Source organism: Notothenia rossii (genome assembly GCF_949606895.1).
Source record: "Notothenia rossii genome assembly, chromosome: 3".
Lineage (NCBI taxonomy): Eukaryota > Metazoa > Chordata > Actinopteri > Perciformes > Nototheniidae > Notothenia > Notothenia rossii.
In genome coordinates, this window is record NC_136901.1 from 53499595 (window position 1) to 53514477 (window position 14883).

The 14883-nt window shown below is 38.9% G+C and overlaps 1 protein-coding gene across 10 annotated transcripts in view; it reads left to right on the forward strand.

The window, feature by feature from the left end:
- Window positions 1–2604, forward strand: part of LOC307034138 (uncharacterized protein) — an 83923-nt gene extending 81319 nt beyond the window's left edge. For 6 of the 10 annotated variants that reach the window (XR_013806781.1, XR_013806782.1, XR_013806783.1 and 3 more), the window contains 2 exons: window positions 1009–1195; window positions 1343–2040. Coding sequence is in view for 1 of the 10 variants with exons in the window: in XM_079672893.1 (XP_079529019.1) it covers window positions 1091–1195; window positions 1343–1576; window positions 2515–2538 (363 nt within the window). In the remaining 9 variants the exon portion in view is untranslated. Of the gene's footprint in view, window positions 1–313; window positions 579–1008; window positions 1196–1342; window positions 2041–2514 lie in introns of those variants that run through there. The other 4 variants (XR_013806779.1, XM_079672893.1, XR_013806780.1 and 1 more) reach the window with 3 other exon arrangements.
- The last annotated feature ends 12279 nt before the right edge of the window (window positions 2605–14883 follow it).

Genomic DNA, 14883 nt, shown 5'->3' on the forward strand with positions numbered 1-14883 from the left:
ATACATGACCAGCACGCAGAAGAGAAAGCTACGAAAGTTGAGAAGATGGTAGAGGCGAGGTCTGTAGCACTGACTGGGGACCATTGGACGTCCGTTAACAACGACAACTACCTCGGCGTTACAGTACACCTCATCGATGCTAGCTGGGAACTTCACTCCTTCGCTTTAGGTATGCTACGTTATGTCATTTTAAATTACATAATTTAATTTCGTAGCCTTTTAATTACCACCACGTTATGTTTGCTTCTTGATAATTGCTAGTTGTTTACTACTAGTAGTGAAATTATTCTAATTTACTTTGTCTGTCCTTTAGGTGTGATGAAAACAGAGGAGCGTCACTTTGCAGAAGCGTGTGCAAGGCAGTTCCTCGATGTCGCTAATCAGTGGGGGATAACTGACAAAATAAGCACTATTGGAACAGATAGCGCTCCTAATATGGTGGCAGCAGGGAGGATACTTCCATTCGAGCACTTGCCCTGTGTTGCGCATGTTGTACAGAGAGCTATTGTAATGTCATTTCGGGAAGGTGGTTTTGATGGTGCACTGGCCAAGTGCCGTAAAGTGGTCAGACATTTCAAACACAGTCCGGCCAACTCAGACGAGCTAAATGTCCAACAATCCTCCCTTGGACAAGTTAAGGAGTCACTCGTGCAAGATGTTCCAACACGTTGGAATTCCACTCTTGAGATGATAAAGCGCGTGAGGCGCAACAGAGACGCACTGCACACAACGCTGTTGCTGCAGAAGCACAACCTGGCCCTCCCAACAAATGCGGATTATGAGAAGTTGGCAAAGCTAGAGAAACTGCTGGAGCCATGCAGGTATGGTCTACAAAGATAGTGTGTTCATGAATTGGCATACAAGTTTTTAAATGTCACTTTGTATGTAAGAAACACCTGCCCTTAAATGTGTAATCTGAGTTAAATTAATCTGTCACTAATAATTTTTTGCTGTCTGTCTGTCTGTCTGTCTGTCTGTCTGTCTCTCTGTCTGTCTGTCTGTCTGTAGGTACATCACTGAGCTCCTTGGTGGAGATAAGTATGTATCCTGCTTTGTGGTTCTACCTGCCCTGTGCCACCTCCAGCACGCGATGAACATCTCAGATGATGATCCTGCCTATATTGTGCGATTCAAGGCTGCCTTCATCAAGGACCTCAACCAGCGGAGGAAGAAAATAAACCTGGAATGGCTTAAGGTATGTCAGAGTGACCAGAAGATAACTACATTGTATGACCATAATAGACTGTAAAGCCAGATGAATAAGTCATGAAGAAATATGGAGGTTGGATTTGGAAAGTGACATTTTCATCAATCAATAATTATTATTTTTTATTCATCAAAGGTGGCGACTGCTCTAGATCCACGATTTAAGGACCTCAAGTGCTTGCCCAGAGCAGAGAGGGAGCCAGTGTGGGCAAAGCTAAGTGCGTTGATGAAGGGAGAAGAACCTGCTCTGCAGCCACTCAGGGAGGAGAACCCTGAGCCACCCAAGAAGAAAACAGCCCTGCTATTGATGGGATCCGACTCAGAATCAGATGAGGAGACACCAGAAGATAGTACAGTGGAGAGGTACAAGGTAGAGCCCAGTGCCAGTCTAGATCAGTGTCCACTGAAGTGGTGGTCGGAGCACACTGCTGTCTATGGTAAAATGGCCCAAATTGCCCGTAAATACTTGGGGACTCCTGCCACAACTGTCCCATGCGAGATACTTTTTTCTTTAGCAGGCCATATTGTGCAGAAGAGGAGAGCTTGTTTGTCACCAGAAAATGTGAACAAACTGGTCTGCCTGAGTGACTGGTGGAAGAAGGAGAAATAGAGCTTTGACTGACACAAAGCTACTGACTGTAAACAGTTCATTACAACATGTTATATAGGCCTACTGTTCAACTAAAAATAAACAGTTAATAAACACAAGTACATCTCATTGTCATTGATTTATTTTCATCACCAATTATCATAGAACAGCTTTCTCAAGCAGTTTGTGATGCATTTTGGAAACTGGAGATGAGCCCCTGGTCTAATGCACCACCTGGCTTGAGAAACCCGTTCTCAAAGACTTACTTTAGTCATTATTTGGGTAGCACAAATATTCTGAATGCCTTCGGCAGAATTCAAATGAGCCATTTTAATCTAGATTAATTCCAAGAATACAGTGAGATTAATCTAGATTAAAAAAATGTATCTATGCCCACCACTAATATATATACAACCTTGGTTAATACTACTCAAGTTTGTTGACAAAAATTAAACTTCTTTTGAGTTTCTTTCTTTTGAACACTGTAAAATGATTTTCTTTATTGTGTTTTTGAAAGTATACTGTTTACACCTGTTTAAATTATTAGTATTAGGAATTTTTGAAAGTATATTTACAGAGCACTATATTTAGAGTTCAGTTGGGGACATGATTTTGTCTGCATAAAGCTCTAGGTTTTTAATATATTTTAATTTAATCTAAATGTAATTTTTTTCTTCTACAAATTATGAAAATGACATTCTTTTTCTCATGATTTTCAGCGGTCCACCAAGGAAGATCTGTGAAAAGACCATGGAGCAAAAATGAAGTTAATGCTGTATTGAAACACTTCAAAGCACACATTACAAAGGGGCACCTCGCATCAAAGTTGGAGTGTGAGCAATGCAAGCTTGCTGAAGACCCTATTTTGAGAGAAAGATCTGTTCAGAACATAAGAGATTGTGTAAGGAACAGGGGCCTGATGTTTAAAAGGAAATCAATCTCATAGTGAGAGACCAGTTTGCAGAACTTGTTCACAGTATTTGTTAAGAGTCCTTGTTTTTGTACAGTTCCAGATAACAGTTCCAATAGAGTTGCACAGTTAACATCACAAGGGCTTCCTCCACAAAAAGCAATGGTATTTTCCATTACATTATTGTATATTGAAGAAAATAAGCTTTGTGGGTGAATGCAGTTGGTTATTTAAGTTTTTGATTTGTTTTTCTTCACTGCAAAATCATCAGTTTCTCTAGGTATGTGTTTAAGTAAAATTAACTTTTTTTTTTTGAAAAAAGGTTCATTAAAATTAGGTAAATGCTTAAATCCAAGCTGTTGAGTCTATTGTCCTTTTTATTTGAAAAAATCCCATTGACTCTACAGTTTGAATCTGTGTCTAATATTCACTTTTGAGGCAAAACGTATCAATTATGTCAGTATATTCAATTCTTTAGAATTTGAAATATTGGAGCGCAGTGGTTAGTGCGTGCGGCCCATGAAAGTGGTCTCCGCTGCCTACTAGGTGGGATCGAATCCCAAGCCCTCCGTAGCTTACAGGCAATGTCTTATCCTCTGTCTTCCAACTTCACACTCTCTCTGGAATAATGGCACTCTGGTCAAACATCTTTAAAAAAAGAATTTGAAATATCTGCAAATTGAAAGTCCTTGTCAATGTTGTACACTGAACTGGTACAGAAATCCTGTAAAACAAAATATGCATTTGCAGGCCACACAATAGCAGCATCTTAGGGAGTTAATTCCTTTGTCATTGGTGAGAGATGTAGGGGCTCTTTCACCTCAGCTAAAACTGTGCAAGTGATTTAGACTGTTAACCAACAGAGAGCTGAAAAACTGTGTCTTGCTCCCTTTATTACAACCAGTCTAACATCAAGAATGCTTTTGTGTATGGTTAGAGATCTGTTAAATCCGGGTGGTTCACACATAAGGTATTGTTCGGGTATACGTGTGTGTAAAATGCCCAGTTATACCTGATGTCCTTATAACTAAGGTGTTATTAGGTTAGTGTGTGTATGTATAAAATATCCAGTTATACCTGATGTCCTTATAACTAAGGTATTGTTACAGATGTAGCACTGCATTTCGGACTCCAGCTTACAGCTTCCTGCCTACGGCCTGCCAAAGACCAGTATAGAGGAATGTTAAGCCCTCCCACTATTTTCCAAGAGGGCGTTGCCAGATTTTCAATTTCAGGTTTTAACCAGGAGATGGCGCTTCATTCACAAATACAGAAAGACAAGTTTCATGGACTTTCAGTTGTGTTTTGAAGAGCATTTGAACACATCAATATTTTAGATCAACTAAAGTATATCTAATCTTGTAATTCAATAATATATAGTCTTTATATATTAAATAATCATAATTATAATGTAAATGTTTACATTACACTTCTTTATTTATTATGCTCATACTTTAACCTTTACAATTGTTTGCTTTAATATGCAATATATTGTTGTGTTTGCTTCCTCCTGCTCTCTTTCGGACACATACTGTATGATTTATTATTATTATTAATATGAAGATATTATTAAGATAAGATAAGATGTTACTTTATTGATTGAACATTTTAGTTTAGAATGTGCTGTCCCACGGTAATTCAGAAGGCTCACAGGTCACATTCCGACCATTATTTAAAACAATAGGTGCTTTCACACCTTCTACAGTTTGATTTGTATAGAGGGAGCTCTGTCAGTTTTCGAATTACCCATTTGCTTTCAGGGAGCCCTATTTTTCAGAGCACATCCTGCTACTAAATATGTCACACGCACGCTCTGTTGACTGGCGCAGCAGCGCGGATGTGATCAATTGCTATAAAAACACTCTTCTACTAATACAGACGGTGTCACTATGCCGGCGGATGTGGCCGTTGTTGAAGCCTCTTCAGGCTCCGCATCGGCAGGCCTCTCCCTCGGTGTGGAGCTGTCAAACTCGACCCTAACGCCGCTTACAGCCGGCCAACTAAAAGTTGTTTTCCGTTCACGTTGTCATTTTTAGACTCCTTCGCTTCTTTGCTTGTGAATCCAAAAGCTGTGACGCTTGGCTGTTTTCGTTTTGCCATATTTTTTTATTACACAGCCAGAGTTAAAAAAATATCAATATGACCATTTCAAATACCGCGCCGGCATCACCGCCATAACCATAGCAACGTAAGTAAGAATGCAGCGCCGCCACATACAGATGGCAACACCCAGACATATTCACAAATATAAAACAAATATTCAGAAACTGTAATGAACAATAACTATTATTTATTTCAAGAACTGTTATTTACAGAAACTCAACATTTCTAATCTGTGTGACACAAATATGGACGATTGTTTTGGGCTCCCCCTATTTATCTCAAAGTCAGCCTTCAGGGGAGCTCCCTCCCTCTTCGGGGGAGCCAAGCTCCTCCTAGCTCCCCCCCATTTCGAACAGTGTCTGTGGCTGAATGGCCAGCGATTAGGTGCGGCGCATTTATCATAGGTGATCAGAGCTAACTGCCTGCCGTCAGATTTCATTTAAAAAACAGATCTGATTTTAAGACTATTTCTGCGCTCATAAAGAATGATAAGAATAAGAATAATGCATATTGAACTGGTTTAATTAATTAGTGAGTTTATTTAATACTAGAACTGCCAATCGGGTCAATTTGTGTGATGTGTGTTGTGTGTGTGCAATGTAACTTTTTTTCAATAAAATATTAAAGTCTCCCAGTCCCTGACTTTTCCTGAAAGTGTGTTATGTAGCACCCTATGTTGTTAAAAATTGCATTCTAATAGCGGGATTTTACAGGTTTAGGTAGGCCTATACAAAAACCTCTGGCGGTTCTAGTGTTAAGGTAATTAGGTACAGTAGAAGCCCTTTTTTATCAGTAACGAATTTAGCAGTTGAACATAAAAGTCAACTAACTGAGGGTCACTTGCAATGACAGTGTTGTGTCTAACTGTAAGCTTGTCACTCAGAGTAACCTACCGTTCATTTAGCTGCTGGAGAAGAAAGATCAAGGGGGGAGGGGGGGAGAGAGCTGTGGTTGATGGGCCATTAGTTGTGTAAATACACAGCTGAGAGCTGCCGTTTCATTCAGACTGTTTAAAAAACTGTAACAACGGACTATTTTTCTTAGCGGATGCATGTCAATATAAATCAATACATACAACTATTTTTTAAATCAATAAAAACATTTTCTAAATCCATAAAAGCATTTAAATTAATATTGGGAATCATGTTGTTACTTTGTTGAGAATGTGGCCATGTAATAAGCGGGATAATTTGCAGCGACTTGTTCCTTATGGGGAAAATAACACCCGTCATGTGTGTGTGTAGAGGTGTGTGTGGTTAAAACACTTTCATGAAGTGAAGGAATTTCCTTCTATAAAACAGCTGTGGGCAGCAGTGAGTGTCACGGACATGAATTCATAGATCAAGGCAGACTGGTGCACACACTCTCCTGTCCTGCCAGGCGACACGCCCGTTCTAAGCCGTGTCCCTCACTCCTCACATCCCAAGCATCCCCACAAGTGTATTATGTTGTTACATCGTTTAAGATGTTATGTTTCAGTTGTGCTCTGTCTATGTTCAGTGATGCAAACTTGTCACCTTTCGGCGAAATTCGCCGTTTTGAATCCAAAATAAGTCGTTTGTGTGATTCATGTAGATCTGCAATACGAATATTTTTGGGGTATGGGGGGGGGCTGGGACCCGGAGTAATCTGCGGCCGTGAGCTGATATGTGCCATCATGACACGCATGGTGTTCTTTTTTTATATATTATAATGAAGTACGAGCTGTGTGCTCGAGTCTTCCTGCCTGTCGGCTCTGCTCATGGATGTATAATAAGGCTCTGCTGCTCCGATATGATGGTCTAGCTTCAGCAGCTACATTACCTACGGGTGCGTTCTTTAATATTAACTGTGCGTCCGGAGTCACTGTGGCACAGACTGGACCGCTGGTGAACAGCTGTTAGAACGGGCTGTTCAGGTGTTCAGAGAAGAGCTCCCTGTCGGAGCGGCAGAGCGTGATGTGAACTGAAAAGTTTTTCTGTGGCAATATTATTTAAGGAATCGTTGAGCTAGCTAGCTAGCATACATTGTCACTATCTGCTAACGTTAGCTTTAGCCTTCTATTTCTAATAGTTTTTTTCATAGGCTATAAACAGAGGTGGTATAAGTATATATATTGTAGTTGAGTAAAAGTAGAAATACTCAGATCTTGTACTTGAGTAAAAGTAGAAGTACTCAGGTCTTGTACTTGAGTAAAAGTAGAAGTACTCAGATCTTGTACTTGACTAAAAGTAGAAGCACACATATCTTGTACTAGAGTAAAAGTAGAAGTACTCAAATCTTGTACTTGAGTAAAAGTAGAAGCACACAGATCTTGTACTAGAGTAAAAGTAGAAGTACTCAAATCTTGTACTTGAGTAAAAGTAGAAGCACTCAGGTCTTGTACTTGAGTAAAAGTAGAAGCACACAGATATTGTACTAGAGTAAAAGTAGAAGTACTCAGGTCTTGTACTTGAGTAAAAGTAGAAGTACTCAGATCTTGTACTTGACTAAAAGTAATAGTCCCAGAGTGTAGGAATACTCTGTTCCAGTAAAAGTCCTGCATTCAAAATGTTCCTCAAGTAAAAGTAGAAAAGTATTATCATCAAAATATAGTGAAAGTAGCGACAGTAAAAGTAGTCATTGTGCAGATTGGTCCATTTCAGAATAATAGATATGATATGTTTTATAATGATTGATCATGAAAGTGTTCTCAAAGCTGCTAAAGGTGCAGCTAGTTTGAATGACTTTGTATACTGCAGGGTAGCTTGTGGATTTACTCCAGGTGGAACTAAAGTCTGATTTAACACTTGATTATATTTCACTTAATTAATCCAGATCTGTGAAGTAACTAAAGGTATTAAATACATGTAGTGGAGTCAAAGTACACCATGTACCTCTGAACTGTAGTGGAGTAGAAGAACAAAGTAGCAAAACATTGAAATACTTAAATAAAGTACAAGTATCTCAAAATTGTGCCCAAGTATAGTACTTGTTGAGTTTATGAACTTAGTTACTTTACACCATGTGGCTATAAAGATAAAAAGACTTAAGCCTTGCACAGTGGCACGAAAATACATTTTCAAAATGCTCAACAGTGCTGCCAAAATTATAAACTGACTGCTACACAATTTAAAATAAATGCTTTTATATATTTCTATTAGATGTGACTCTTTGGCGTTTCTGTTATTATTAACACTGCTGCTTTAGTTGTTCTGACTGCTAAAATCCTCTGTCATTCCGTGGGGTGGGGGAGCCGGGGGCTCGGATCCTTGTCACCTTTTTCATACCTGATGAGTTTGCATCACTGTATGTTAAAAAACCTCAGTCACCTTAATTCATGTAATAAAAACATCTCAGGTCAGTAACACTCAAAGCTAAATGTGCAATACCATGTTCAGCTATGTTACTATTTATAATGTTATTGTTGTTACATCAGAAGATGTACATATTGAAATGATTTCTTAACTTACAGTAGGCTATTTTTTACAATGTGTGTTTGGAAGGATTTATTAAATTACAATGAATAATGTCATTGTTGAAGGCTTTTAGAGAAGGGTGAACTATAAGCCTGAATTACATAACATTTTATACCTAAAAACATAAAAGCCACAATAAATAAATCACAATTATTCTAGTTATTTTTACCTCCCGTATTGCTTTAAACCCACCAGCTTTTATGGTGTTGTTACGTCACTAACTGTAAACTTGTCACATACAGTCTATGGTCACTCAGAGTAACCTACTGTTAATTTAGCTGCTGGAGAAGAAAGATCAGGGGGGGAGGGGGGGAGAGAGCTGTGGTTGATGGGCCATTTGTTGTGTAAATACACAGCTGAGAGCTGCCGTTTCATTCAGATTGTTTAAAAAATGGTAACAACGGACTATTTTTCTTAGCGGATGCATGTCAATTTAAATCAATACATACAACTATTTTTTAAATCAATAAAAACATTTTCTAAATCCATAAAAGCATTTCAATTAATATTGGGAGTCATGTCGTTACTTTGTTGAGAATGTGGCCATGTAATAAGCGGAATCATTTGCAGCGACTTGTTCTTTATGGGGAAAATAACACCCTTCATCCAGATGAGGATCCCTCCGCTACACTTTGGGATCCTGATCGACCGACGAAGCTCCATTAAAATATACATATTTTTGGTGAATTACTGAGTTTAGGCACGTTAATAATGTTTTAATGATGTTGAATACAGTATATTCATATGTGTCAGTGATTTTATGTCAATTCGGCGAACATAAACATAAATGATCGTGGTGAAGATGATGATTAAATTAGGATTAAAAATCGAGAGCCGGGCTGCATTTCCTCCCGTTCGTTTTTTTCGAATAACAACATTATTTTGTTAAATAACAACATGGTGATGTTTTGTAAATTATTACATATCTCTTATTTAGCACAGTAGTATGATATCCGTGACATATGGATCTTAACAAAGTTCCGCTGTACATCCAGCATACTGTATCTGACTTTATTTCACATGAGCTCCAGTGTGGAACCCCACTGCACCCCCTGGTGGATCAATGATCCATTGCAGCTGGCTTCATTATAATTACATTTATCTATCACGGGGGCGGTCTCAAGTCAAGCTGGAGGTTTTCCCTTGAGTGAGGGCAGATCACGTACCAATCACGGCCCTCACGTTTCAAACTGTCTGAAATGAATCGCTACATCTGTAGGCTAGTGTGTGTGTATAAAATGTCCGGTTATACCTGATGTCCTTATAACTAAGGTATTGTTAGGCTAGTGTGTGTGTGTGTATAAAATGTCCAGTTATACCAGATGTCCTTATAACTAAGGTATTGTTAGGCTAGTGTGTGTGTGTGTAAAATGTCCAGTTATACCAGATGTCCTTATAACTAAGGTATTGTTAGGCTAGTGTGTGTGTGTGTAAAATGTCCAGTTATACCTGATGTCCTTATAACTAAGGTATTATTAGATTAGTGTGTGTGTATGAAATGCCCAGTTATACCTGATGTCCTCAAACTAAGGTATTATTAGGTTAGTGTGTGTATAAAATGCCCAGTTATACCTGATGTCCTTATAACTAAGGTATTATTAGGTTAGTGTGTGTGTGTGTGTGTGTGTGTGTGTGTGTGTGTGTGTGTGTGTGTGTGTGTGTGTGTGTGTGTGTGTGTGTGTGTGTATGAAATGCCCATTTATACCTGATGTCCTCAAACTAAGGTATTATTAGGTTAGTGTGTGTGTATAAAATGCCCAGTTATACCAGATGTCCTTATAACTAAGGTATTATTAGGTTAGTGTGTGTGTGTATAAAATGCCCAGTTATACCAGATGTCCTTATAACTAAGGTATTGTTAGGCTAGTGTGTGTGTGTGTATAAAATGACCAGTTATACTAGATTTCCTCATAACTTAGGTTTTGTTAGGTTTGTTTAATAATTATAACCATTATCCCTTTTGAGCTCATCATAACAATGGCCTCTGTGTTTGTGTGTGTGTGCATAGGGGAACTCCAAATAGTGGTGCAGGAATGAGTCCTAAAACCAGGAAGTGAGTCAGCATTTCACCACTTCCTGTTCCCTCGTCTCAGAGCCAATGGGATTTCTCCATAGGATTTAGGAAAATATCTGAAATAAGGTCTGTGGTTGAGACACATTGAAGAGACGGATCATGTTTTGTTCTACGACATTAAATCCATCAACACTGGTGATTTCTGAAGAGTTGACGAGTCTGAAAAACGATGGTTGTTACCAAGTGGCTGAATAGGACTACAGAAGTCGTGGAGGACGTTGTACGTCATTACGCCGAACACGTAAACACTCCACTAAGTTTGTTAGCCCTGTTCTGCTTGAAAGCAAGTACCTGCCTCCTGCAAACTGTTAAAACAAACGCTTCAACTTGTACCATTTAGAGTCTGTAGTGTTGAATATGGATCTTAAGTTGGCGAGACATGGAAGCAGCGACCCTGCTGTAGTTCTTTTATAGCATAATGTTAGCATTTTGCTTCTGCAACTCAATCAACTTAATATTCACTTGTCCGCTAAAAAGACAACATTTCTCAATATTTCACTTCCTTCCATGATCATTTTAGGCTGCGCAGGTTCTATCATATGTCAAGGTCTCGGTCAGAATTAAATCCTCTGTCACTTTTCAATGACAGCCGACTGGTAAAGAGATTGTCAGAAATACTTGTATTGTCCATCGCAAAATCCTTGCATATGGTTATTAAAAACAGGTGTTTGCCATCAAAGAAAAAAGCTGCATATCTTGATGTTCAGGTCTCTGAACACTGAGTTCTGCGAACATGAGAAAGTGGTCTGCTCTTTGCACCATTGTTCTCCTAAGTTCAATACTTTTTTCTGTTCAACATTTAAAATAAACGGAAGTATTGGGCTACTTTCCAGTAACAAAATATTGCGCAACACATGTTTGAGGATAATGTCCAGTGAAACCATTATTGTCCTCATGAGTACAGGTTTTCTACAATTCTGTGTGTGTGTATATTGTCCAGATATACCATTGTGGTCCTCATAACTCAGGGACTTGCTTTGTGTATGGGTGTGTATGGGTAATGTCCAGCTAATCCAGAGGGGTTCTCATAAGTCATAATTTTGTCAGGAAACGCCCACTCCCGCCCCCGTCCTCACAGTCCTGTAGAATTTCAGGTCTACAGATCTCTACACTCTTTCACCAAAACTGAATTCTAAATAGCCAGAAATGTAGCTGAATTTGTTATGATCAGTTCAAGCACTCTGCTGTCTCTTTACCGCAAAGGGAAAGGTGGGTCCCCATAAGTCAGTGCTTGAACTGGTACGAGGAAAAAGTCCTGACAAACCGCCCGTACGGGTGTCTGTCTGTCTGTCTGTCTGTCTGTCTGTCTGTCTGTCTGTCTGTCTGTCTGTCTGTCTGTCTGTCTGTCTGTCTGTCTGTCTGTCTGTCTGTCTGTCTGTCTGTCTGTCTGTCTGTGTGTGTGTGTGTGTGTGTGTGTGTGTGTGTGTGTGTGTGTGTGTGTGTGTGTGTGTGTGTGTGTGTGTGTGTGTGTGTGTGTGTGTGTGTGTGTGTGTGTGTGTGTGTGTGTGTGTGTGTGGCTGCTCTGAAGGCAATAACATCAAACTGGGTCTCTGAATAAAAGTCATCAGGACACATTTAACCTTTTGTGCTGACATGATTCTATTAAACAAGCTTATTGAAAGATACAACAAAACTCAAACATTACATATATCCATTTAATTTGATTTAGGTTTTCATTTATACTATTTGAATTAGTTGTAATGTTGTGGGAACAATGTATCATTTAATATCTTGTTTGCGCTAGATAATGGTGTTAACATCTGATGCAGTATTTACCAACTGGAATTGATAGTATTAGACATGAACAGATCATAAGGCCGAATTCAGACCACAACAAATTAAGTGTAAAAAAGAAAATAGATATTGTGACATACAACTATGGAAAATGATCATGGTAGAAATAATTCAATCATTCACATTAATGGTGGTTTGGTGTAATAGTACTTGACTGGCCATTGCATTGTTACAACTCTACAGCAAAGGTTAGGCTAGAGTTGTATTTCCATGTTGCATGCTGTTACAAATTGTGGTCTACATTTGGCTTCAGAGGGTTTAACTGTGTTGATTGATTGGATAATATAGTGTGGTAGGGTACTATTTGAATCCAAGCAGTAATTATAAAATCACATCGTATCCCAATTTTACAGCCTTCAGGACCTGACTTATTAGTGCAAAACTACTTTTCTGAAGAAAAAGCTCATTATGGGATATTATAAGCATCTGAGATAATGAGATAAAGTTAAGCTAACCATCTCTTAGTCAAAAGGTAAACTTAAATATAGCTCGAAAGTGTTTTAAAGTTCAGTCTGTAGACAAATGGTCGATGCTAAATAGTAGCCACATGATACACTGAAGGCAGGTCTAACACAATGGCTCTTTACGGCAGGCGCTATTTAAATGTGCTTTTGCTCATAGTTAAACTTTGCTTGTAAAAGGACAAAAGAAGCTAAACCTCATAATGTGAAAATGTTGTGATCTCAGGGGAAGAATACAAATATTAACTTAGCATTTCTCTAGCCTTCTTCTGTAACTGGGTATTGTTAGAAATTAAAATCAATGTTTTGATGGTATAATATGGCTTAAACATGCTGTCAGTTTAAATGCTGCTTTTTACTGAAAAACCAGCAATTCTTGTGCACAACCATTTGTTAAGCTTTTATTCTGAAAATCCTTCATGACGACATCCGGGACTGCCGTCAAGTAGTATCATTAAAGTATTGACACCGTTAACATGTATTACATATAAAGTTATGAAAGTGTTAAAGTCCTTATCTTACATTAAAAACTTTTTTTGGCAGTTGATTTCTGGGGGGTGTATGCAACAGATAGTCAATGTATGTTTCTTTATTTCATACTGAATAATATGTAAAAAAAGGAAAAATATTAGGTCCAATAAAAAAACTTTGCTTCTGGAAGCAGGCCATTTCGTGACGTCACGTGTGGTTCCCGGCTGCCGCTGTCTGGCTCCCTGCTGCCGTCCGGATCGACAGCCAATGCGCGCAGCCAGCGAGAGTTCACAACGAAAAATGGCGTCAAATATTGTTGATGTTTATGCATCAGAAAAAGCTAATAGCGCGGGTATTTGGCACAATTTGACAGAACAATTATTTGGTGTGGACGATGCGAGCAGTGACGATGAATCTGAACGATCTCTGCCGCCTTTTACACCAGAAATAAGAGGCCTAGAACCGTATAGGTTCGAGCCAGCAAAACGCGAATGTGCACCACCGGCCTCAGCTGAAAACATGGAAGTCACTCCGCCCTCGCCAGCACCAGCTCGAGTCGGCAAGACAAACTCGGAGATAAACACTGATACACAAAGTTGACATGCGGCTATACCAGCAATGCTACACTGTGTGATGCTGGGACGGGCTGAACTCACCAGGATTCGCGGAACCACACGTGACGTCACGACACAGCACCAAGCAGCGGCAAGTTTGAATCCAGACTTTTCTGGATACCTCTGAATTTGACCCATTTTCCCGATATTAACAAGTGATTTACAGCAAATAGGAAACGATATTCGATCTATATCACGTGTTACTCGAATAAGACCCAACAAGTTAATGCATTTTGAAACAGTTCTATGATCTTTCAGCTACAGTAAATTACGCAAGATAAGGACTTTAAGGAGGGGAAAGGGCTATTGGAAGTAAGCAATGAATGTAAAATGTCGGAATCCTCCGTTTAATGCAATATCGGACTCAGAAGAACGAGGGGGAAGTCCCCTACGTCACTACAGCTCCCAGAGAGGAGGAGGGTACAGTCAGCAAGTGGGAAGGACGAAGACTTGTGTGCTCTCTTCTTCACGGCCAGGACTGCGAGAGGGAGCTGCAGCTTTTCTCTCCTAACCTGAACAATATTCTGCTTGTAACACTACCGCGCCATTTTAATTAAAGTACCCATTTGAACCTTAAGCCAGAGACTCCATTTGTCTCATTTTAAAGCTTCTCTCCTGGACGCGAGAATAACGAACATAGTTAACAGTATCTATAAACGTAACATGCTGCTAAGATTTCCAAAGGGCAAACAGCTAGCTTAGCTTTGTCCTGAGGTAAAAAAAAAAATACACCTTCCAACAGATTATTACTATTCAAACTATAGCTCACTAATTAAAATAAATATTAAAACCATACAATACACAACATTATTCAAATTTCATGTATTTTGATACTGATAGTTTTGGTCCAAGGTTTTCAATATGTCATTCAGTTAGAAGTAATCTACAGTGTTAATTTTGGCAGCTATTTTGATTTAGTCTTAGTCTTTAGACGAAAATTTCAAATTTTAGTCATTTCTATCCTTCATAGTTTTAGTCTAGTTTTTTATATTTTAGTGAACTTTTAGTCAAAATCCTTTCAAATACAGGTATCTGAAATTGGAATCAATGTGACAGCATCAAGTATTGAAATTCGTAAAGCAACATTTCACTCTCAACACTTTACTTGTGTAATATCTAGGGACAGATATCGTTAAGGTTTTTAACGGTAGCCTACTACTAGTCTTATCGATACTGCTTATCGATCCGGTACTTCAACGGTATTCTTATAGGTACATTTGGTTA